Consider the following 27,294-nt stretch of genomic DNA (forward strand, 5'->3'; position numbering starts at 1 on the left):
ACATATGGTCTGCATTATATTTATATTAGACAGCACTGGCTTACCGTTCTACTGGTTGGTTAGCTTGTACCTCCAGATAACATCTGATAATCCAATTACTAGCTATCACAAACTAGATCTTTCCGATGTTTCCTATTAAAATGTTCATTTAATTTTGAAGTGAATTCCTCAAAAAGCTCATATAATACTATTACAGAAAATCAACTTAACAATTTGCCCACCATGGGGCATAACTTAAGGTAAATCTACATTTCTTTGGTTAGTATTTACCGTACTGGTAAAGACCAAAGAATTGGCAAGGTTCAACAAAATATGAAAATGCCAGTGATGTTAACAAGAAATAGCTGGAAACCAAAGAATCTTGCTTACATCACAATCACAGCCAGGAAAATGCAGCTTATTTTATAGCCAGTCCCCAATGTGAAGAATATGCAGAAGAAACAATAAAAACATAAGTATAATACAGAAATGCCTGATATCAAAGAAATTAATATAACAGAATACTGAATTTCAGTATTTCTAACGTAAGGATATACACACTCCTATCTGTAGAATATTTCCTGCAAGTTAGGGCCCCAGAGCCTCACCAATGGAAGATCTATCTTATACTATTCAATTCATACTCTCCCTAATAACAGCACTGTATTACCAGGTTCATCATCAAGTGAAGGCTGTTTGCTACGTAGTTAAAACCAAGACTGGAAAACTAGAAAGCTGGAGGAAGGGAAAACACAGCCTACAAAATGCTTACAAGATTAGCAGCAAATGATGAAGTAGTAACAAGAGGGGCAGAAAAATAGATTATCATCAGATTTGGGAATTGAAAGACAGCTCAGCAAAATACTAGGACATGGTTCATATAAGATGGAATAAGCCTGGAAATACACCCCCCTCCCCAGTATTTCGGAACATAAAGTCTACAGAAAAAGAGTCCTAATGTATTGAATCTGGTTTCTCAACTGAAACAAAAGTCTTCAAGGAAGGAGATATACGTAAAATTTTACAGGAATACATATGAAGCAGTATCTTTAAAGAATGTAAATATATGAACCAAAAGTAAATCTGAGATTCAAATTTCCATTGCTAAAGTCTTTTAAGAGTCACAACGACATTATTATTATACAACTATTCAAAACAAAACAAAAAAACTTACTGGAAAGGAGAATAACTGGTTTGAGAAGAAAAACCTTTCTTGGTAGAGCAGAAACAAATGTCAAGGAAAATACTTAGAAAAAGGCATATATAAAGAATGGTCTAGTTTTACTGCATACGTGTTTGCCATGCAGAAACAGCTAAATCCTACCTGACAACTACTTTGCCTTTGGTGTACCTTGTCTTTAGAGAATAAAATATATCTGGGTTTGATACAGAGGAGACTAATTTTCAAAATAAAAAAATGATTTTTCTTAAAAGCCTGGCCTTACAGTTTAAAAATTATATGATTAAAATCAAGATATTATTCCCATAAAAAGCCAAACTTTAATCCATTTAAAACATGAAACTTAAAACTTAACTTGAAGCAATTTAAATCATGAAACTCAAAACTCCAAATTACTACTGTGAATTAACACTTCTCCACTACCTGTTATCTTGCAATTTTAAAAAACACTTCAGAAAGTAGCAATTTCGTAAAATGATAAATAGTTCATACCTACAGTATCTTCATTTTGCCATGCAGTTTTACTTAAATCTCACTTAAAAAGAAATGGAACTCATTCTTAAAGGGTAGAAGGTACATAATGTAAAGCAGTCACAGGAAGATTTATCTTTACTTACTGAAAATCAACAGTACAATTCTAAGATTTTTTTCTCATGAAACTATTGAAATAAGTCCTACTTGAAATTGCTAACAAGAGTTAGCAATTAATAAAAACGTCAAAATGAGAAATTCCCCAGCATGGAAAATTCCTGTCATAAATGTTGATGTTTATGCGGTTAAAAATATACACAATAACAGGCCGGGCGCGGTGGCTCAAGCCTGTAATCCCAGCACTTTGGGAGGCCGAGACGGGCGGATCACGAGGTCAGGAGATCGAGACCATCCTGGCTAACACGGTGAAACCCCGTCTCTACTAAAAAAAAAAAATACAAAAATCTAGCCGGGCGAGGTGGCGGGCGCCTGTAGTCCCAGCTACTCCTGAGGCTGAGGCAGGAGAATGGCGTAAACCCGGGAGGCGGAGCTTGCAGTGAGCTGAGATCCGGCCACTGCACTCCAGCCCGGGCGACAGAGTGAGACTCCGTCACAAAAAAAAAAAAAAAAAAAAAAAAAATATATATATATATATATATACACAATAACTATACTGCATTTTAGGCTCTATTTTTACTGTGGCACAGAACTAAAAGAATTTTTAAAGCTCTTTCTATTAGAAACTATTATCAAATAGGTTGCATCTTTATGGCCCAACTGAGTTGAAATTCCAAATAAGATCACTTCAAATTTAATAAATGACATTCTTCATTAACAGCATTTAAAAAATGGCTGAAACACATAAGTCAACATTACACTGAAGTTCTATCTGAAGACAGAAAAAGTTGCCATTCACACCAAAGCTACACATATACCTTCTGATTTTATAGAATTGTTCCAATATCTTTTCTGTCAATATCATTAAAATCACCCTACCTGTTTGGACCGAGGTCTACCAGGAGAAAATTTTCTTTTAGTAATAGCTGGTTTACCCATGCCAATTTTTGGAGTGACTGAGATGTAAGTTGTTGGCATGATGTTTCCAGCAGAGGAACTAAGAGCTGAAGGGTAATTATGCAGCATGTCATGTGAAGGCAAGTCTGAAGAAGGTGTTGGGGAGGAAGACATATCTGCCTTGCTTATGTCTGCTGATGATGAAAATGATGACTCTGTCTCAGATGATAACTTTATAGATTTGTCTCCTAGGTATGAAACATCTTTCACACAATTCTCAATTGTAGGAGTCATTTCAGAGTCCATCAATCCAGTAGTAAGTTCAGAATTTCCTTTCTGTTCCTTTTCTCCTTGTAGTCTTTCTATAACCAACTGTTCCTCAGGACATAGTGAAATACTTCCCTCATCTGGGGACACTAAGGTTTCCAGTGGAAGAGTGACAGATTCAATGACTAATTTTGGAGGCCCCGATTCTTCTTTGGATACCACTGTTTTAGGTTCCTCTAACAACTGCAGTTCCTCTTGCTGCACAATGATCTGGTGTGTAAGGACTTCAATGTTTTCTGTCACTTCCATTTTATCTTCCATTTGATCTTCGCCACAAATACGCTTCACTTCAGAAGACGTTTTCATTTCTTCACTATCAACTTCATTAGAAATCTGTTTTTCCAATTCGGTATTCATTTTATGTTGGGATGATACTACAAAATTCAGAACATTTGTTATAGTAATGTACAAATTTTAAATTTTCTAACTATAGATATATAAAACATTTGGCTACACTAGAACTTAAATCAGAAGGTATTCATCAAAGCAGGCAATTATTAAGTGAATGAAAGCCAAAGTACACCAGGATTTATGGATTAGAATCAGCCCCACACATGAAAACATGATGTTTTACAATTTAACTACTTCCAAATGGACTGAAAATTATACAGGAAAAGTTCTCATACTCATTTTTTAGTTAAGAAAATGAGGATCAATCATGTTATGCGAGGTACCTAGGTTAAAAAGTAAAGACTGACCTAGAATGTGAAGGCATTTTCTAATAGCAGATACCCAGATGTAACAAAGTTACTATAGACTCGAAAGAAGAGACAGAAAAGATTTACTAACCACCAATATTTATTTTGCTTAACCATACCTGCCAACCTACCCAAAACATTCTTTGGATATAATCCTTGTTCTTCATCATTGTCTGTAACTTAAAAGACTAATCTTAGGAAATCTATAAACTTAGATATCAGAAATACAGTCACTGGCTGGTAAATTTTAAATCAGGATACCAGTATGTTAAACCTTTAACTCAATCTTGCTTAAACGTTCGAGGTGCAACTGACGTGAGCTATAAGTGGCTCTATAAAGTAGGACCGCTGAAGATAAAAGGCATTTATTCCAAATCTCATCAAGGTAATTTTTAAGTTATAGTAAAAAGACACTACCATCCTCATTTACCAATCAGTGACTAAAATTTATCTATGTTCTTTTTTTTTGAAACAGGGTCTCACTCTGTCACCCAAGCTGGAGTGCAGTAGTACAAACATGGCTCACTGCAGCCTCAACCTCCTGGGCTCAAGTGATCTTCCCACCTCAGCCTCCCAAGCAGCTGGGACTACAGGCATGTGTCACCATGCCCAGATACTTTTATTAATTAATTAATTAATTTATTTATTTATTTAGACAGAGTCTTGCTCTGTCACCCAGGCTGCAGTGCAGTGGCGCGATCTCGGCTCATTGCAAGCTCCGCCTCCCGGGTTCATGCCATTCTCCTGCCTCAGCCTCCCGAGTAGCTGGTACTACAGGCGCCTGCCACCACACTCGGCTAATTTTTTGTACTTTGTAGAGACAGGGTCTCACTATATTGCCCAGGCCTATTCATGTTCTGGTATCAAACTGAAATCTCATCTTTTTTCTCACTTTATTGAAAGACTACAGCTAAGGATAAAAGAAAACTACCAAATAACAGATCTGATAGTGCAACATATTTTTAACCACGACCGCCCCCCCATCCCCCCCCCAAAAAAAAAAAACCCTTTCAAGAGAAACTAACCTCCTTTAGATCCACTGTCAATTCTTTTCCAGAATCTCTTAACTAAAAGATTTAGTTACTGTAATGTGTATACATACAGCAATTGCAAAAATGTCTTTGGAATAAAGACATTACCTTGTAACATAAAGACATTATCTTGTAACTCAACCAAATTAGATAATATGAACATACTGCTTACCAGCAATGAGAAGACTATCTGTGTCAAGACTTTCTGAGGGATGACTCTTCTGTTGCTCTTCAGTGTGGACTTGAACTGCTGTGAGTAACACATTTATAAAATCTCTAAGAAAGAGTCAAAATTTCTGTAACGCTGTTCCCTCAACAGTAATTTAAGTAAAGAGTTTTATTCTACTAAATGTCAATTTCCAATATAAGCATGAAACATTGTACCACTTGTTAGTAAGTTATGAAGACAAAATTAGAAGTCTTTGCACTATGGTAAATTTGTTTTGTCTTTTTCTCTTTTTCTTTAACAACTAGACCTCACGAGGAAGATTACAGAAAATAACTTTTAATGAGAGTTGTTATATGTGAACTTAATAAATTTCAAAACATCTCAGTGGCTTTTTATGTATACATTATAATTTTTATGCCTACTATGTAATTGAACATACAACTTCACATACAACACCAAAGACTTTCAGATGAGCCTGTGATTAAATGTAATAAGTAATTTTCCCCCGACAAGGTCTCTTATTAATTCCAGATCTGCAAGTACAGTAATAGCTCTTATCAATATGTACTACAAAAAGTTTACTTGAAATATCATGGAAATCAGTGAAATAACCCTCAATAGGACTGCTGAGATGATCCAATACAGCAAATTTTTCATTATCTCAGCATGAAACATCTCATCATCAGCAACAGCTTTACTTAGCAACTACAACTAAAGAAATAAAAACACAAATTGCTTTTTAACGAAAAATCACTTGATCCCTTAACGAAGTAAGTACTTATGATTACATCTAGATGATAGCTGAACTACAAATATACGCATGTCCTTTCTCCTATTATTTGTCTAAGATTATTTTACTAAAAAACTCTTCCTAAGTGACTGCATCTTGGTTTTTATTTACTGAAGTTTTAGTCAATATTCACATATTTATTGTACATACACATGCTCTTCAAAAACAGAGTATATCCATTAAACATTCTTACCATCTGGAACAATTCCAGAAGCGGACTCCTGATCGTTGACATCTTTACTAACTGCATGCTCTGGGAATACCATTTGATCTTCAGGGCCTTCAACTTCCATTTCATTGTTATAATCTTAACAAAACATTATTAATTCTTTAGCTCAGAATGACTTTTTTTGTTGTTGTTCATTAAGTCAACAATTATGATTTTTGTATGAGTAAGGGAAAATCATCAAAAACGCTGTAATAAGTTTTTCTTCAGATTTTTCTCTTTTGAACCACATATATATTTACATTTTTAAAAAACATGAAAATTATAATACATCAAAAGGTGGGCCAAGTGTGGTAGTTCACACCCGTAATCCTAACACTTTGGGAAGCCAAGGTGGAAGAAACACTTGAAGCCAGGAGTTCAAGACCAACCAGGCCAACACAGTGAGAACCCATCCCTAAAACAATTTTTTTATAAAGGTAACTGGCACATTATTTTAAAAGGATATTTCAAAACTAAATACTTATGGCATCCTGGAAATGAAACGTTAGTAGTTAAGATGCTTAGTTACCCTTTCGATAAAGGGTATGATGAACAGAACTTTTATAAAAGCTGCCACTCGTAGTGATGAAAATGAAAAACAATCTGGCGAGCAGTTCTATTTCCTTTATGTTCTAAGACTCACGTTTGTAACAGTAGGATACTACTAAAACTATTCCATACCTGAACAAAATCTTGGGCTGAAGAGGTGATAATTAACTTAAAAAGGACATTACAAAACTACAACATGCTTAGAGAAAACTCACATTATAAAGAACAAACTAAGCAAACCCAAAGACTGGGGAACTACCACTGTCGGCTTAAAGAACACAAGTGAAGGAAAGCACAATAGACCCAGAATTCAAATACTAAAAAAACTATCTTAAGTTAGATTAGATTTGAGCCATCAGATTCAGAGATGACCAACATAAGAAATACATTTAAAGGTTGAGAAACTGAGAACAAGATGGAATCTGGAATACAGGATCCTCTCTTCCTGATTAAAGCAATATATTGGTGACACATTGGCACAACATTACAAAAAATATAAAAATAAAAATAAAAATAAATCACTCTCAAGTTTACCTGTAGTGAGCTCAGCTATCTCCACTTCCTCACCTGGCTGTAAAGGATCCATCTCAGCTCCCAGGTGTTTACAATACATGCAGATATACTCTTCTTTGAGCTGAGGATCCAGTTCATGATCTGTTGGTTTGTCACACTCTAGGTGAACCCACCTGCAGTGATAAGCATACTTAAATAAAAGTTTCTAATGTCAAGTTATTGTCTAGGTAAGGAGAAGGCATTGCTGAAAAGCTAGATATGAAAATGGTTAATTAAGGATGAGAGGAGAGACGTTAAGAGGGGTTGCTAACTGACAAAGGTTTTTTAAAGGATCTTTTTAAAGGACATTTATGGATGTCACTAGAGATGCTGCCGTATTTTTACTTGACATTTTTAAGCTATTTTCTCTTTACTTTTCCCTATCAGTGCTCATTTCTGATGTGATCTGGTCTTATCTTTTGCCCATTTACTTCCTTATGCCTTTGAGATTCAAAACCATCATTTAATTCCATCTGTAACAGCAATCAGTACTGATGGAATTGCTACAGTGATAAAAACTTAGAAGCTGTAAGATGGTAGAGCAAATGACCACATGAGTAAAACAACTGAATAGAATAACTATCTTCTTACCTTTTGCACATATTACAATGAAGCATGTCTTTCTGCAATTCTGGATGATAGCACTTCCCACAGAAGGGACATAAGTTATCCTGCTGTTGGTAACAATTGTCACATATCAGGCAATTGTGATGCCACTGAGAACTAGACCGTGTGCCACACTCTATACATATTCTGCAATTCTAAACACGAGGAAAAATAAAAACAAAAACAGTTTGTTATGCATTTGTAATTGTAGTTCTGATGTAAACCTTTAAAAAAGTCATGAATCATTTGTGGATTGTACATTTAGCTTTTGTTTTCATGACACTAATTGAGAGTGTATATATATATATATATATATATATATAATTTTTTTTTTTTTTTTTAGATGGACTCTCACTTTGTTGCCCAGGCTGGAGTGCAGTGGTGCAATCTTGGCTCACTGCAACCTCTGCCTCCTGGGTTTAAGTGATTCTCCTGCCTCAGCCTCCTGAGTAGCTGGGACTACAGGTGTGCGCCACCACGCCCAGCTAATTCTTGTGTTTTTAGTAAAGACAGAGTTTCACCATGTTGGCCAGCTTGGTCTTCAACTCCTGACCTCAAGTGATCTGCCTGCCTCAGCCTCTGAAAGTGCTGGGATTACAGGTGTGAGCCACTGTGCCTGGGTATACACCTTTTAAAAAGCTCTTTTCAATGTCTGATGTGACCTCACAAAATCTGCACTAAAATCTCCAGGAAAATGTAAATAAGGGAATGGGGATATCCAGGAAAACATATAGGTGGAAGAGATAAAACCAAAAAGACAGCAACCCAAAACTCAAAAAAAGAAACATATTCTAGGATCAGGAAGTAATTTTTGTGGAGTAAGTCTACTCAACCTATTACACTGCAGAAAGCAAAATGGTGTTGCTACATACAGTATTCTTCTTGCTTCTTGGTAGCTTAAGAACTAAAAACTAAAACTAAAGAACTCTCTCTAAAACAATAGCATGGCCAGCCTGGTGCGATGGGTTGATGCCAGTAATCCCAGCACTTTGGGAGGCCAAGATGGGAGGATCTCATGAAGTCAGGGATTCGAGACCAACCTGGGCAAGAAGACAAAACACCCCTCTCTCTACAAAAAAAAAAAAAAAAATTAAATTAGCCAGGCATGGAGGTGCACACCTGTAGTCCCTGCTACTTGGGAAGCTGAGGCAGGAGGACTACTTGAGCCTAGGAGTTTGAGGCTGCAGGGAGCTATCACGCCACTACATTCAAGCCTGGGCAACAATGCGAGACTGCCATGGCGGGTGGGGAAACACAGAGCATGGCCAACTCCATGTGACTTGGTGTCTGAAAATGTGAAAATAAATTGCTCCACATCAAAAGTCCAATGATGGCCCTTCATGTTTTTAGAATAGAGGGAGTGGTCCTATCCTTACCAAATTAGAATTCTTTATGAAGTAAAAGGCCAACCAGAGGCCAGCCAAAACTACCTCTGTGCCTGTGAGCTAGTCAGCCTTAAAATCCTGGGGATAAGGTTAATAAACTGTGGGGCTCTCATTACCCACCTCAAATTTCTAATCTAAAACATCAATAAAAAGGAACTTTATCTTTCTGTGCTACTGGGCTGATATGAAAAGGATGCTCACTTAAAAAGAGAAACTACTAGGAACCATAGATCAGAATCTTACAAGATTAAAATGAATGCACTTAAAAATACTGAGGGAAAAAATACTAAATAGCTGGGCATAGTGGCACAGAACTGTGGTGTTATCTATTTGAGAGGCTGAGGCAGAAGGATCTCTTGAGCCTAGGAGGTAGAATTCAACCTGGGCAACACACTGAGACCCCATCTTTTGAATACATATACATATATTTTTTAAAAGAATGTATTATCCTTTATCGAATGAGAAGGCGAAAAGAAAAACAATCCTAAATAAAATACTATCAAACAGATCAATACCACATTAAGAAAATAATAACTATGCCCAGGTGAAGTTTATACAAGAAATTCAAAGATATTTAATATTAGAAAAACCCATTAATAAAGTTTAACAAATTAAAAGGGAGGAGAAAAAAATCATTTCAATGCAACAGATGCTTAAAGAAAGAAGTCTTTGGGAAGAATCAAAACCCATTCCTAATAACTCTTGAGAAAGTAAAAATGGATGGGTATTTCTCTAATGTGATCAACATAAATACTTCAATTCTAAAGGCAATATCTTATTTTATGGGGGAACCCTAGAGGTATTCCCACTAAGGACAGGAAAAAGCAAGGGTACCTACTATCTCCACTACTATTTTAACATGTTTCCGGAGCCAATGCAAACATGGAAATAAATGAAAGCAGAGACAAGACCAGGAAAAGAAGAAACAAAACTCTATTTGTAAATAGAGTTGGAACATCCTATTTTTCAAAAACTCAATAAAAGAATTCAACAAAGTACTAGGATATAAAATTAGCATGCAAAAGACAACAGAATTCACACACACAAATAACCAGTTAAAGGACAGTAAGAAAACCCCATTTATAACAGCAGAAAAATAAATATTCAAGAATAAGCTTAAATGTTCAAAATCAGTATGAAAAAAATTATAAAACACTCCTAAAAGACACAAAACTAGACTTCAACAAACTTGTGAAGACATCCCTTGTTCTCGGTTAGGATGTCTTAAAATCAAGATGTCAATCAACTCTCACTAAATATATATATTTATGTTTTAGAGACATGGTCTTGCTTTGTAGCCCAGGCTGGAATACAGTGGCATGATCATGGCTCACTGCAGCCTCGACCTCCTGGGCTCAAGTGATCCTCCCACCTCAGTCTTCTGAGTAGCTGGGACTACATAGTGAGACCCTGTCTCTACAAAAGCAAAAAATTAGCTGGGCTTGATGGTACACATAACTCCTAGCTAACTCGGGAGGCTGAGGCAGGAAGATTGCTTGAGCCCAGGTCAAGGCTACAGCGAGCTATGACCATACCACTGTACTATGGCCTGGGAGACAGGGTGAGACACTGTCTCAAACAAATAAGTTAAAAAAAAAAAAAAAAAAAAAAGAACAAATAAACTAGCAGAAAATATTTGCATCATGTAACACAGATGAAGGCCTTATATCCCTAACTTATAAATAACTCTTAAATTTAGGGGGAAAAAATGCCAAAATCTTCAATAACAGGCAAAACACATGAACAGACAATTCACGAGAAGGAATAAAAACTGACCCTTAAACACACGGAAAAACGATCAACTTCACTCTTAGGAGAAACAAAAATTAAAACTACATTGACATACCACTTTTCACCTAGAAGACAGGCAAACATTCAAAAGCTGAACAAGTCATCCTGTTAGCAAAGATGTAGGAAAAGTTCTCTCATACATCTCTAGTGGCAATGCAAAGTACCATAAGCCCCAAGAAAGGGAATTTGACAGTATCTAACAAAACTACATATATGTACACTCCTGAGACAATAATCCTGCTTCTAGGAATTTACCCTATAGATTTGTCCCTGAGAATTCAAAAATACATATGCACAAAGCTATAGACGGTAAAATCATTTATAATGCAAAATATTGTAAACTATCAAAATACCAAAGCACAGGCCATTGGTTGAGTAACCCATAGCACAGATACACAATGGAGTGCTATGCAGTTGTTTAAAAGCAGAATGAGATCTCTTGAACTTGCCTAACTTGCCAGAAGTGATTCCAGATTGTATTACATGAAAACAGCAACATGCAAAAGAACATATACAACATGCTACCTTCGGTGAAAGTAAGAGCAATATATCTTCTTATTCTTAGAGGAAAAATAACAGGAAGTTTAAAACAGAAAACAATGAAGTTAGTTACCTCCAAGAGGTTGAGGGAAATGGGGTATAAGTAATAAACAAGAGGCAGTGACAATACTGAGTAAAACTTTATACAGCTTTGAGTTTTGAAAGTATACTATTATCTTCTATATTTAAAAAATTAAATCACTAAGAAAAGAAAGGGGAATAAAATCTATTACTGAGAGCAAACTGAAGCAGATTTGCTTTTTAGATTGAGCAACTGAATAAATGTGCTGACGCTGCTGCAACCCAGAATTCTTATTGTAGAAGAACAGACATGCAAGAATGAGAAGGCAAAGAACTCAGTGGAGAAGGGTAAGAACTGGAGGTACTGGTGTAAATTCATTATTTCTAAGTTATGTATATGTAAGGGTATATGAATATTTATGTGTACAAATGGAAGTGTAGGGGTATCCAATCTTTTGGCTTCCCTGGACCACACTGAAAGAAGAAGAATTGTCTTGGGCCACACACAAGATACACTAACACTAATGACAGCTGATGAGCTATGCACACACATACCCACCCCCCCTCAAAAAAAAAACAAAAACAAAAAAAAAACACCTCATAATGTTTTAAGAAAATTCATGAATTTCTGTTGGGCCACATTCAAAGCCATCCTGGACCACATGTAGCCTGCGGGCCATGGGTTGGAAAAGCCTGTGTAAGTGTACACACATGCATGTATTTCCTGACACCACCAGGTTAAAGGGTGAAGAAGCAAACACCCTCCAGTAGCAACAAGCACACCCAGCACCCATTCCCCACTAAAGGAATCTGGGTTACTTATTTAACAATGGACTTACTCCAGGACTGGGGCATGGGAGGTATAAGATGAGCTTGTAACATCTTACTATACCAAAAAATAATGAAGTGTTCACATAAGTGGTGAGGGCAGAACACTGGCGCCAGCTTGAAGGAGCAACTGACAGCAAACATGGGACTATTTGAACACAAAAAATAATTAGGTAATGAGTTCTAAATGACTGACTGAAGATAATAGGAGCTCATGAGTCGATATCAATAATTAGTAAGTTTAACATGTAAAAGAAGTATTCTTGCTTACAAAAGAAAGCAGAGGGCTAACTGGTAAATGTGGTGGGAGTGCTAGAGCTGGAAATGCATCATTTGCAACCAAAAGAAAGCAGGTTAAAATGGCATCATCAGGCAGTAAGTTTTTTGTTGCTGGTTTGAGACGGAGTTTATCTCTGTCACCCAGGCTGGAATGCAGTGGCATGAGCTCGGCTCACTGCAAACCTCTGCCTCCCGGGTTCAAGCGATTCTCCTGTCTCAGCATCCTGAGTAGTTGGAATTACAGGCAGCCGCTACCATGCCTGGCTAATTTTTGTACTTCTACTACAGACAGGGTTTCACCATGTTGGCCACGCTGATCTCAAACTCCTGACCTCAAGTGATCCGCCCGCTTCAGCCTCCCAAAGTGCTGGGATTACAGGTGTGAGCCACCACCCCTGGCCTAGGGAGTAAGTTTTTAAAATCTAGAAGGAAGTTCTGAGGAAAAGCAAGATATCTGCATGGTCTTAAAGTGTCTCCTCACATACTGCTTTATTAGATACAAAGGAGGGGGAAAAAGAAGAAATTTGGCAACAGCCTGACCAGGTGATTCCCATGAGGGAAAGTGGAATAATATGTGCTTCCAGCTGTGATACCTTGGGGATGGATCAGCACTTTGCAGTATTCTGGCCAATAATGCATGCCTCTCATCTAATCATAAGTGGATATCAAAGACAAAATGGGGAAATTTCTGTTTGAAAAAAGAAAAAAACAAGTATATTGGGAAGAACTCTATTCTTCAAAAATACCAATGACAAAAACTAAATCCTAGAACCTACTTGGAGGAAGGGGTAGGTTATGAACGACATAAGATCAAATGACATAATTGGAATATCACTAAACATACTACACTGATGTAAGTTTAGGAAGTTGATAGCAGGATTGTGATTTTTTAAGAATATTCCTATTATTAAGAAATACAGGCCGGGCGCGGTGGCTCAAGCCTGTAATCCCAGCACTTTGGGAGGCCGAGACGGGCGGATCACGAGGTCAGGAGATCGAGACCATCCTGGCTAACACGGTGAAACCCCGTCTCTACCAAAAATGGAAAAATTAGCCGGACGTGTTGGCGGGTGCCTGTATTCCCAGCTACTCGGGAGGCTGAGGCAGGAGAATGGCGTAAACCCGGGAGGCGGAGCTTGAGGCTGAGGCAGGAGAATGGTGTAAACCCGGGAGGCGGAGCTTGCAGTGAGCTGAGATCCGGCCACTGCACTCCAGCCTGGGGGACAGAGCGAGACTCCGTCTCAAAAAAAAAAAAAAAAAAAAAAAAAAAAGAAATACATACTGAAATAGTGGTAAAAAGGCATAAGGTATGTAATTAACCCTCAAATGGTAGGGGACTGGGGGGAATAGAGACACACACACACACACACACACACACACACACACACACACACACACACAGAAAGTGAGGGCATGCCCAATGATAATGAAATGCTAACAATTGATGAATCTAAGTAAATGGGATATGGGTATTATTTTTATTTTTTCCAACTTTTAGAGTTTGAACTTATTTTCAAGTAAAAATTTTCTAAAAATGCGTAACATACCAACAGACAGACATTCTTGAGATAAAAATAGGACAAAGAAAACTATCTGACAACGACTGGTTTACAATAAAGATCCTGAAAAGATCACCCCGACTCCAGTTCACTAGAGAGCAGCCCCAAACTAGACCGACAGCCCCTTGGGGGCACACCGATTTGCCCCCACATCTCCAGCCCTGACCACAGTGATATTCACACACAGTAAACACTCAAATGTTAAATGCAAACAAATGAGCAAATTATGACTCAAGACTACAGAGAGAACTACAGAAGAATTTAACAGCAGAGAAATACAATCATTCTTCAAATGGTTCAAAGGACAAACCTTCCAAACCATGAAAAACTCTATGGTAACTGTTTCTGTGCTTACTTTGTGTTAGGCATTGTGCTGGGCACTTTATAGACACCACTTCATTAAATCCAACACCCCTGTGAGGTAACTACTATTAACCTTCTATACACTGACTTAGGGAAGTTATATAGGTAGCCAAAGATCATAAATTTAATAACTGAAAAAGCTGCAATTTGACTCCACAGCATAAGCTTTTAACCACCACATTATAGTGCCTTCATAGAACAGAATAAAAAGATTAAGTATCCAATAGTATTCCCAGAAATTATGTAATTCTGTCACTCTGAAAGAGAATAGCAGATTACAAAGAGCAAATTAGAAAGGAGCACACCAAAGGGGAGCCACAACAAGCTGAGAAAGAAAACCAGAATTCTCTACTAGTTCTCAAGATAATGAAAACCGTAATAAAGAAGATTAAGAGCAGGAGACAAAAATTATCCAGCAGTTACTAGATGCTATTAGAGAGTGTAAAGAAGGTAATTTTTAAAGTAAATACATATTTTTAAAAAGGCGTTGGGGCGGGGGGGGACAGGGACTCACACACATCTCCCAAAGCTTTCAGGAAGGAAAAAAAGGATTATGATTAAATTTTTTAAAGTAAGATTTTTCTTGTGACAGCATAAACTGAAAAAACTGAAGAAAATGTTTTCAGAGTATAAAAAAGAAAAATTTGTAATATGAAACATTATACTATGCCAAATTCTTATAGTCTAAAGGGAACAGTCTCTTTCAGACATGTAGGGTTTCAGAAAATGTATAATTCTTTTTAAAGGAACATAACCAAGACTCCGAAAGATTGAAGGTAAAGTTGGAATTAACAGAGGAAATACATTTTTTGCAAGAAAATTGTGTCAAGGTTTATAATCTAGGTTAATCAAATCAAACAGAGAAAGGGGGAATAAAAACTTCATTTTCGGTGGGGAATGGGAGAAGAGAAAATTTATATATTTAACATTCATAATCATTTACATTCACAAAATGAGATTCTGAATTATAAATCATTGCAGGAAGTAAAAGAAGAGAAAAATAGAAAGAAATTGTATGGGCCGGGCGCGGTGGCTCAAGCCTGTAATCCCAGCACTTTGGGAGGCCGAGACGGGCGGATCATGAGGTCAGGAGATCGAGACCATCCTGGCTAATACGGTGAAACCCCGTCTCTACTAAAAAATACAAAAAACTAGCCGGGCGACGAGGTGGGCGCCTGTAGTCCCAGCTACTCGGGAGGCTGAGACAGGAGAATGGCGTGAACCCGGGAGGCGGAGCTTGCAGTGAGCTGAGATCCGGCCACTGCACTCCAGCCTGGGCGGCAGAGCAAGACTCCGTCTCAAAAAAAAAAAAAAAAAAAAAGAAATTGTATGAACAATTTTGCCTCAAAATAGCCAAGCATTTCAATTACAACCATCAATCCAGATACCTCTATTAAGCTTTTCAAAAGATATATTTAAAATAACACAAAAGAATCCAAAATAAAAAGATGTGAAAAGATAACTATTCAACTGGCAAACTAACACCCTACGTGGCCATAGTGTCAGGCAAGACAAAATACCTGCCCTTCCTGATCCCTCAACAAAAAACACATTACACAGAATAAAGAAAAATTTTATACTGGCAAAAAGCACAACATACTAACACTGGCCTGACCTACTTGCTAAATAACAGCCACAAGGTATTTGTTTAAAAATATGATAAACTGATAGGAACAATTAATAGTGGTCAATTGTAACAACTTGTTAAATCAACATGTCAAAAATAAGGTAAAAGGACTTCATCTAACTAAAAGAAATTAATAAACACAAATGCTACACCTTTAAAAAGTCACTACTTCAAGTACCAAAACATTTATTTAAAAAAACCTACTTTAAATTCTCTGATTAAATGAAATTAAAGCATAAATTAACATACTTCAGCACAACTTAAAAAAAGATAAAGCTATTCTGTAAGGTATATACATACATAAAGTTACAAATACAATAAATTTGGCTTCAGCCAAAGCTATAGCCTAAGGTAAACTTACAGTCTTAAATGTCCTTTTTCCTTAGGGAAGGAAAGAAAATGAATTACAAATTCAACTTCGTATTAGAAGTAAAAAGGCAAGTAGAGGAACTGAGTGAAGAGTATAAATATGCAAATCAGTCAAACAGCAGAGTTTTTCCTTTCCAATAAGTCATTCAGCAAGAGAAGGAATCTGAACTACCTGAGGAAGCAGGCCAGAGGTCATCACAATTCTTCAGCCCTCAGGCTCCACTTCCCAGGTAGCGACAGCTGAGCACAGTTACCCAGCAGCTCTTTTTTTCCCCAGGAGAGAAGGCCCCTCCCCTCAATCTCCACCACTCAGGCAGAAGCCTAATAGAACTTGCTGAAGACCACAATAGAACCTGGTAATGCGGCTTTCAGCTCTAAGTCCAAACCTCACTGGCGGGGGCAGGGCGCAGGTGCAGAATTTCTGCTTCTGCAGCCACCTCCTCCCCACCCTCCACCCCTCCACCCCGCCCACCACGGGCACCTGAGGTTCTGGCCACATCACCTTCCTTTCCCAGGCCCACGACCTCCTCACTAGAAAAAGCAATTCCAAGAAGGGCAATGACAATGCTGTGCCTTCCACTCCCGCACACGGGCCATCAGGCCCTCTCCAGCTCCAGGAAAAACCCGCTCCAGGCCCATGCAGCACCTGAGGGTCATCTCCATCCCTCAACCTCTCGGCACCAGTAGCCCAGGAAGACTAAGCTTAAAAGCTAAACCACACCTCGGATTCCAAGGGCCATCTCCACCACCCCACTGCCCCCCACCCGGCTCCGAACACCTCACCCTGGAGGTGCAGAAGCCACGTGAGGTAGGAAGTAAGTTAATAAGTTCATCGGCATTTTTTATAGTAGCTCAAAATTTTAAACAACCCAAATGTTCACCAACAGGTGATTCAATAAACAAATTGTGGTATCTCCAGCACTCAGTAATAAAAAAGAATCACTACTGACCTGTGCAGCAATACAGATGAATTTCAAAATAATTACACTGAGTTAAAGAAGCCAGACCAAAAACGAGTATATACTATATGAGGCTTTTATTAAACATTCTAGGAAGTGAATACTAATCTACAGTGGAAAAGCAGACTGGGAAGACAGAGGTGTTTGAACAGCCGCAAAGCAAGCCAACAGGCACCAGGAAACTTTTGACGGTGATGACTATGTTCATTATCTTGAAGAGTGTACAGTTTATTGTATGTCAATTATAAGTCAATAAAGCTGTTTTTTAAAAAGCTGATGGTAATTTATAGATTTGAATAAGTATCCGATTTGTCTGTTCTCTATATAAAACACAGAGGATTTAAAAAAAATAAACAACTTACTTTGCATTTCCAGCCATTGGTTGGTACTGATTTCATAACTGGTTGAAGACAAAAAGTATGATACCCTTTGTCACACGTATCACACACTAGCATCTTGCTATCTTCTCCCGATTGTCTAAAAAATAAGATAGCATTAATGATGCCTTATCTTTAAACTTATGTTTTGTAACATAAGTCATGAAAATAATCAGTCCTGGGAACTGCACAGTTCATAAATACCTCAGTATCCGTTTTGTCTCTGCAGATAAGAACAGAGGTAACCCTGCCATAAGGATTACCTCCTAAACGTTAATCTTTACTCAATGCTCACCTATGGTTAACTTGCTCTAGCCATTTTAGGATTCCTGCAAAGGAGGAAGGGTTAAGGCAAGATGAAAAGCCTCTGGTCTTTTCTTTTAGAATATAACTTTTGAGAGGAAGGCGCTATAACTGCTAGGTGCTACTGTGTGGAAAGGAACAAATCTTGAAAAGACACTGTCATATAATGTAAAGACGATCAAGTTTGGCATCAGATTTGTTTGTATTCAGGCTGCTGTTTTCTAGCTGTGTCACTGAACAACTTAGACTAAAGCTCTCTGAGTTTCAGGTATAAAACGGGAATAATAAAGATTACTATGAGAATTAAACGTAATGCAGGTTCAAGTGCTTAGAATGTCTATTAAGCAATTAAATGCTGAATAATTATTTCAAAATACAAACCTTGTCATAATTATTAAGAATTACAGTTGAAAACCTAAAACCTTTCTCTAAACACTCTTCTGTCCCCAAAGATTGGGCCCCTGTCTGACAGCATCATCTCTGTTGAGATTTTTGACTATTAATCACTTTCAGATACTATGATTTTAATTTCAAGAGGAGGGAAAAGAAAAAATGGGGAATGCAAGAAGAGTTGAGAGAGGAATCTCTGAACGAAATCTGGGGGATAAATAGAAGTCAACAGGAAGATGGGTCAGTTGGCCTCCAGTTATTATTCAGTTCAACCTCTACATAAAAAGTCACGTTTTATCTCTTCAGCTACATGGAAAGATCTTGGAGAACAAGTACTCTTCCTTCAAGTTCTTTCAATCTTTCCCAAGAAACTGAGTGCAGATACAAGGTATCGAATAATTGTTTACTGATATTTTATCTAATTTTTACCAAAATATGAAGGTACGCAGTCCTATTTATGTCACATAACTCTAAGATATCAATGCTTGTTTCTTATCAAATTAAATAATAAAAACAGACTGATGATGGCAGTTGGGCATAATTCTTGCTGGTTAAAACAAAAATCCTCAGCCTGTAAATGAAGATGCTGGTAACATCCCCAAACCATCGAGGCCATTAGAATCATGGGGGTGCGAGGGGAAATCACAGAAAAGACTGGAGAAATGACCAAGAGATGAAATACAATAGGAAAAGATAACCCCCTTACAAATTTGTAAATGCCACATATTTCATTTTGGAATTATGCTGACCAGGACCTACTCAAGGTGACTTTTGGAGAGATGCAGATGTACATTAAAATAACAGAAAGTGTCCTTCCTGGAATGGAAATTCAAACACATGACTGATTTTTTGGTTCAACTCTAATTCGTCTACTTCTGTAGTTAGAGGTTTAAATCCTATTAAATCTCCCCAGTCCCCCTTAAAAGCTGTTTTATTCTTCTAATGCTTGTTTTAAATTGTTAACATCGCTTATTTTTTAAATTGTTGGCAAATTTAAATTAGCTTTTTAGACAACCAGAGCAATTTAAATTATTAAAATCAGTTTTGTTTAAACTTTTCAAAATAATATAAATGTTAATATCAGTAATGTTTTAAAGTATGATGAAGTCATTCTGAATGAATAAAGCTAAAATATGAACAACCTTTATTATATTACACAAACCTTTAGCACCGAGTAATAGGATCCCTCTTAAACTCAATACACAGCTTTGAATTGAAATTAAAACTTACTTGCAGTTCTGGCACACTTTGCACTCAGGACATTGCCAACCTGCACGTTTTAATGGAGTAACCGCTATATCCAGGCACATTCCATGATAGTGCTGACCACAAGTAGTACAAAAGAACTGATCTAAGAGGTCTCCCGGGCTGTCGCACACTGCACAGTTTGCATCTTCCTTTGCTATAATTAACAGTAAAACAATGAAATTGTTGTATAAGAATTTAAAATTTTTCTGACTTTACAGTAAAATCATTCGAAAGGATGTGCATCATGAACCTTTCAGACATTTGAAGTTATTCACATTGAATTGTCATCTAATCAGAAAGAGGTATCAATAAAAACACTAGGGAATTTAATCTAAATGTAACCACATTAAACTTAATCGTATAGTTTTGCAATTATTTGTGGCTATATCTACTTGAGACCATAAGCAGTTCTTTAATTTTCTATTCCTAATGCCAATGATAATGCTGGATGCCTAATTAATGCTCAATATATGCTGACTGGAAAGAACCAACAAGGAAAATACCAACTAAGAAACACTTTGCAGTGTAACATAAACATTTTCTTTGAATGTTAAATTTATTTTGAAATTACAAAATCAGATAAGAGACAAAATCAAGAAACGTTAATATCAATTAAACTAAGATGCTTCTTAAGCATAAACAGACTATTCAAATCACATAAGGGCTTTTTTTAATTACTGGAAAATGTCTTGTGTAGGAGAACATTAAAGACAGAAGCTACATATTTATACATAAACACATTACTTAATATACTAATTATATATTCATCTATATTAATTTCTAGTTGTAAAAGCATTAAAATCCACACAATTATGGACATCATCCATCCCTAAATGTGGATTAAAACAAAATGTACTAACAGTTCTTTTCACATATAAAACAGAAAATAAATATAAGGATAAACTGCCCTGCCAAACATACAATTAAACTTATGCATACTGCAAAACAAGAAGGAAAATAATTCTAAAATCATACCAATCTTAGATAATACATAAAAAAATGCCTGTATATAACAAGTATCACAAAGTATATGAATCTTTGCATTTTTTGAGGGTTTGATCATTCCTATTATTCTGACTCATATGTTCTTTCTTTTCCAGTCAAGCATATCATACCAACCTTAGATAATATATATAAATATGCCCGTGTTTAACAAGTATCACAAAGCATATGAACCATTATTTTTTCCTTTTTTTTGAGACCGAGTTTCACTCTGTCACCTAGGCTAGAGTGCAGTGGCGTGATCTCGGCTTACTATAACCTCTGCCTCTCAGGTTCAAGGGATTCTCATGCCTCAGCCTCCCCAGTAGCTGGGATTACAGGCATGTGCCACCACACCCATCTAATTTTTATATTTTTAGTAGAGACGGGGTTTTGCCACATTGCCCAGGCTGGTCTCAAACTCCTGAGCTCAAGCAATCCTCCTGCCTCAGCCTCCCAAAGTGCTGCGATTACAGGTGTGAGCTACTGCACTCAGCCTTTTTTCCATTTTTGGAAGGTTTGGTCAGTCCTATCAATTCCTCTCCGACTCATACATCCTTTCTTTTCCAGTCAAACATCTTAAAACAGAGTAAAAATATATTTCCTTTATTTGTACAGGAGTCTGCAAACTTTTCCTGAAAAGGGCCAGATAGTAAATATTTTAGGCTTTGTGAGCCATAGCAGTCTCTGACAAAAAGTCAGACTTTTTGTTTTTATTTACACGCTTTTAAAAATGTAAAAATAATTCCTCGCTTGAGGGCAGTTATAAAAAAACAGGCTTACAAAAAAAACTGGCTGGACCTCTGATATATTTCACAAAGGCTGGCTTAGCACCTACTACTCATCTGAAGCTACTTGAGTGAGGCTGCCAATGCCCACAGGAAACCAGATGGTTACCTTTTAGTCTTTGGTTTTTTTGCACTTTGTAGCATTTGCATTTCTAGCCACTTCCACATTAAAATGCCCCCTTCCTTAGTTTCTATCATGGCAACTCTCTCCCAATTTCTCCTTAGGTTTTCCCCTACTTTCGTCTCATCCACCTTTGTTGGCTTTTGTACCTATACAATCTTTCTAAATGCTGAGTTTCTTAGGATTTCATCCTTTTCCTTCTTTCCTAATCCCCCATAGTTTCCCTTTGTGATCACATCAACTCTCACACCATAAAATGCCACCATGATTCCCACATCTATATTATTGGCCCTAGAATTCTTTCGTAAGCCCCAAACCTTTATTCTTCAAGTCTTACTGGATCTCAATAGCCAGATGTTCTAACAACATTCAAACTCAACTGCTCAAAAGTGAAACTCTTTTAAAAAACCAAAACATCATCCATTTTTCTCAAGAATGGATAAAGGCAGAAACCTCAGTATCATTGTTGACACAGAACTCAGCCCTAACCCAACACATCCAGCCAGATCCCAATTCTTATGTATTAAATTCCTATACATCATTCTTCCTTATATGTTTATAGTTTAGTCTATCATACTAAGTTGGTGCAAAAGTAATTGCAGTTTTTGACATTACTTTTAATGGCAAAGACCGCAATTACCTTTGTACCTACCTAATATTCTGTCTTGCTAATTGCATTATCTTCTGCATCAAACCATCTATAGTTATGGTTCTGACATCCTCTCTAAATCATTTTCTACATATCCAGAACAATCTTTCAAAAATGTAAATCTAATTGTTAACCTCTGTATAAATTAAAACTCTACCAATACCTCATTTTTCACCTAAAAGAAAATCGGAATTTTCAAGTATAAGGCAAAAAGGCCCTTATCTCCCTTTCCGACTGAATCTTAGAACAACTCCCTATTGTGTGGTCATGGTGGGTCGTCTGCCACACACCTCACATAACCTGCTATTCATGTTTGTGTGGTTGCACACATTCTATTCCCTCTGCTTCAAATTTTGTGTTTCTGTTGAGCTCACAGCCTTCAAAACTCTGCTCATGGCTGGGCACGGTGGCTCATGCCTGTAATCCCAGCACTTTAGGAGGCCAAGGCAGGTGGATTACTTGAGGTCAGGAGTTCGAGACCAGCCTGGCCAACACGGTGAAACCCAATCTCTACTAAAAACACAAAATTAGCAGGGTGTAGTGGCACACGCCTGTAGTCCCAGCTACTCAGGAGGCTAGGGCAGAAGAATCGCTCGAACCCGGGAGGTGGAGGCTGCAGTAACTGGAGTTTGCGCCACTGCACTCCAGCCTGGGCGACAGAGTGAGACTCTGTCTCAAAAACAAACTCTGCACATTATTTCCTGAATACCTATTACCACACCCAAATATCCATTTAGTTGTTGAATATTACGTTTTCCCATATGCTTATAAGAAACTTCTGTTATATAATCAATTAATTACAGCACAACTCTGTGAATCCTTGAAGGACAGGGGCCTTAACTTTTTTAACTTTGTATCCCCAACTGCCTAACATGAATCAAGTCTTATTGAACATATTTTAAGTGAAGGACTTAACTGCTAAAATCACTTTTAAATGGCTCTTGAAGTGATAGGCATTTAAAATAAATCATTAACCTAAAAATGAAAACATCATACATTAGTTCATTTTTGATAGGACATAATTGGGATAAGTTATTTTTCTTAATATTAAGAGTACCAGTATTTATCTTTCAAAACATGTACATTTAAAAATTGATCTCTTTTTGCTCACCTTAAAACTTTTTAAAAATTGGGGGAATACTCAACTAATTATCAGAAACTAATTATCAGATAATCAATTCATTTTTCTATTATACTTTCCTAGGAACACTAAAATGCTTCTGTGAAACTTCCTAGAGTTTGCTCCCCTGAAACTTCAACTTGCCATGGCAGCTACTAGCGACATGTGGTTTCTGAATAAGTGAAATGTGATTAGTTCAAATTGAGGTGTGCAGTAAACATAACATGCACACTGGATTCCAAAATCTTAATAGGGGAAAAAAGTCAAGTCTCTCAAAATTTGAAATATTACTTATTTTGGATGATTGAACTAAATAAAATTTATTACAATTATTCCCAAATGTTTCCTTTTACTCTTTTTAACATGTCGACTAGAAAAATTACTTATGTTGCTCACATTATATTTACACTGCACAGCACTGTTTATACAACAAAGCCCACTCTGCAACAAGACAACTGTCACTGTCACAAAAATCACTTTTTAGACTATGATGATTTCCACCAATTCCTTACTGACAACCTTGCTGTGTTACTGGATTACTATGGATCATTGGTAATAAATTAGTCAAAGAAAAACATCCATGTAACACATCCGGTGCAAAAACACCTAATATGCCTTCCTTATGTGAAAAACAGTAATTTTTAAAAGCACTACACAAACAAATGAGATTCGTTCCAACCCTCCCAGTCAGGGAGAAGATGTATGGGAATACTGAAACAACCTTTTGGAGGTCATGTATAAGAAGATTATCGATACTACTGGACAGCTTTGGTGTCATGTCAGAAATTAACTATGTATATTTAGACACACATATGTCTGTAAGCCAGAGACATTAAGTTTAAAGTAATACTCAACCAAGAAATTTTTCTTTAAACAGCTGAAAAAGCAAAAAGACAGCCTATAACTAAAGATAATTTAAGAGGGGACAGGAGTAAAATCCAGGTCTATGTGGCTTCTAAGATCAGGCTCTTGACTACTAATCAAATTGACTCCTCAGCAAACTTCACTACTCATCAATGAAAGTGATTTGAGTATTTGAGTATACACAAAAGTAGACATGAAATGCCAACAGTGGCATACAATGAAGAAGCTAAATGAAGTAAGGGGAGCAAAGTTCTTATGGCAGAAGAAAAGTGAGAGGAAACAAAACAATCATCTTTGGAGAAAGTATTTCCTAAGAGACAGCTGAAAAAAGAGAAGAGAGAAATAAAAAAGACAAAGACATTGAGCTTAAATTAGAATAGAGCTTATCATAGATCCTTAAACTTGATGAAGCTATTGCTTAAGAAAGTCCAGACAACACGTAAGAATAAAAGCACTGGTGAACAGCAACAAAAGTTAAAATAGCTGTCATATAGTGTGAATTTACGAAGGACCAAATCGGCATTGCTTTCTAATTTCCATCAAACCCTATCATCTGCCAATTTTCATTACTGGCAGGACACTGTGCTGGGTGATTTGCCTATGAAAGGGAATCTCTGGAAAGAAAAAATAAATCATGGATGTCATTCAAAGAGGCTAGACCATATCATTGGCAGGTAGATAAGAAAGGTCAGAGGACTGACAGAATTTAGGGTAAAAGAAAAGCAGCAGGACTTAATGTCAAGAAATACAAAGATAACCAAAGAAAAGAGGCTGGAGTTAAAGCTTGAGTGAAGTAAAAGGAATTAAAGCTAAATGATGAGTAAATACATTGAGGAACAGGGGGTGAATTAAGATATGCAGCATTTCCATATTTAAACCTTGCAAAGACTTCTCATTGCAGACTGAATAGAACTCAAACTCCTTCCCTTGCTTACAAGGCCTACATGATCTAGCTTTTGTTCGCCTTGATGATGTCTCTACTACCCACCTAGTAGGCTACTATGCTCCAAGTAAAATGGCATGCTATCTGTTCATGAATCATGCCAAGTCCATTCCTCAAGGTCTGTGTAGTAGTCTGTTCCCTCTCCCTGGAATGTTCTTTCCTCTTATCTTGCATGATTGGCTTCTTGCCATTCAGTTTTCCTTTTCAGGAAGTGTATCTGGTTGTATCTCCTAGATGGATTTTTAGTGTAAAATTTCCAGGCAAGGTTAATGTATCCTTGTATCATCATGAAAATAATGTTGCAGCAATGACCAGCCATTTACCTATGACGGAGCACCATAAAAGTGTTTCCTGATGAAAATCTCGGCCTTCTTCACAGATACTCTCTTTAGTGGATTTCTTTATAATGAGATGCATGCTTTTGTTAAACTTCTCAACGTTTATAAGAAGATGTCAACCTTACTCCTAACTCAGTCAACTAACACAGCTATTGCTCTGCCCCTTAGGAAGCAACAGAAAATATATATACTCAATATGTATTACTACTCTCATGATTTGAGCCTTAAATAGGAGGTAAAATAACTACCTTTTTTAAAGCAATTAATACATACAAGGCACAATGTTATGTGAATGCCATTCATTGTTTTCATTTAACCCTCATAATAACACTATGATTTAAGATAGTATCATTTTAAAAGCACAAAAAGTAACTTCTGCCATGACACACAATTAGGAACAGGTGGAAATATTTATAAAAGATGTTTTAAAAGGTGACAAAACACCCTATCTGCAATATTCTTTAAATTATATCCTTGGAACTTAATCCAAGATTATGATCATCTTAACAGATGGGTCAGAACGTTGTGTAGTTAGAATGCACTGTTTAAGATCCCCAAGGAGGCTGGGCACGATGGCTCACGCCTGTGTATCCCAGCACTTTGGGAGGCCAAGACGGGCAGATCACGAGGTCAGGAGTTCGAGACCAGTCTAGCCAACACAGTGAAATCCCGTCTCTACTAAAAACACAAAAAATTAGCCGGGTGTGGTGGTATGCGCCTGTAATCCCAGCTATTTGGGAGGCTGAGGCAGGAGAAATCACATGAGCCCGGGAGCGGGAGTTTGCAGTAAGCCGAGATCACGCTATTGCATTCCAGCCCAGGTGACAATGCGAGGCTCCATCTCAAAAATAAATAAATAAATAAATAAATAAATAAATAATCCCAAAGAAATCTAATTTAGTCATTTAGGCCTTGATTTTACACCACTGACTTAGTTTGAAGGCTGTTATAAGAACCAGCCCTATGAAACTGATATTTTTCTTCTACAAGGTGGCTATACTTTAAGACAATTTTTCATTGCATTGTATCAAGTGACGTCTTGCTATAAATAGTAAGAATCAGATTAAGGGTTCATATTTCCTTCTTTGTACTGACTGCTAAAAAGGTATAGGGCCAAATTTGTGGTTACGTCTAAAATTATATTTTGGGGGGGATCTCTCTATTACCTTCATATTTATCCTATCTAAATTTTCCATTGTCAAATTTCCTTATTTTTAGTTTTATCCTATTGCTCATGTATTTTTATGAGTCTCTATAAGTCTATTTTGGAAAAAGGCAGAGTACTCATAATTTTAGTATATCTTTTAGCTTTATGTTGCCATAAACCTTTCATTACATACATGATCAATGATAGCAAATTATCTCACCTCAGTACTTATTTTATTATTCTGCAAACTGATTTATGATTGCTAACATTAACTGAAGGTATACACTATTAGAACACAGTTTTCAGTAGAAAGTAGCACTTCCATTAAGTAATAAAACGTTCTAACATTAGAAAAACATTCTTATAAAAGTTTGCATGTTGTTTACTGAGGTCTAAAGCATAACTACAAAAGGCTGAATAAAACTCAGATGCTTACATACACACAAAATTGTTTTACTGAGATGACAAAGTATATTTATTATACCTCCCAGAATATAATCCACTCTGATAACTGCCAGTTTATGTACTTGCTGAAGTAACTCGGTACATAAATAGTACCCGTAACAGTTGCTGTGCATGAAAGTTCTTCTCTTCCAGATTTAAGAGTGTGCAATCCAAAGCATTTTAAAACTTTGAATCCCTTATTTATTAGCCTAAATATAATTTAAAATTTAAGTTTGCCTTACCTATAATTTGTCTGCACACTAGGTTACTAAGGGCAGTATGATTA

The 27,294-nt window shown here is 36.9% G+C and overlaps 1 protein-coding gene across 10 annotated transcripts in view; it reads right to left on the reverse strand.

The window, feature by feature from the left end:
- Positions 1–27,294, reverse strand: part of KMT2C (lysine methyltransferase 2C) — a 305,698-nt gene that overhangs the window by 116,396 nt on the left and 162,008 nt on the right. For 9 of the 10 annotated variants that reach the window (XM_030933367.1, XM_030933361.1, XM_030933358.1 and 6 more), the window contains 7 exons: positions 19,596–19,767; positions 17,658–17,772; positions 7,560–7,729; positions 6,951–7,102; positions 5,853–5,966; positions 4,873–4,950; positions 2,627–3,345 (listed from right to left, as the gene is read on the reverse strand). In XM_030933367.1, the coding sequence (XP_030789227.1) occupies positions 2,627–3,345; positions 4,873–4,950; positions 5,853–5,966; positions 6,951–7,102; positions 7,560–7,729; positions 17,658–17,772; positions 19,596–19,767 (1,520 nt within the window). The remainder of the gene's footprint in view (positions 1–2,626; positions 3,346–4,872; positions 4,951–5,852; positions 5,967–6,950; positions 7,103–7,559; positions 7,730–17,657; positions 17,773–19,595; positions 19,768–27,294) is intronic. The other variant, XM_030933362.1, reaches the window with a different exon arrangement.

This window comes from Rhinopithecus roxellana, chromosome 6, assembly GCF_007565055.1.
Source record: "Rhinopithecus roxellana isolate Shanxi Qingling chromosome 6, ASM756505v1, whole genome shotgun sequence".
In the NCBI taxonomy this organism is placed as follows: domain Eukaryota; kingdom Metazoa; phylum Chordata; class Mammalia; order Primates; family Cercopithecidae; genus Rhinopithecus; species Rhinopithecus roxellana.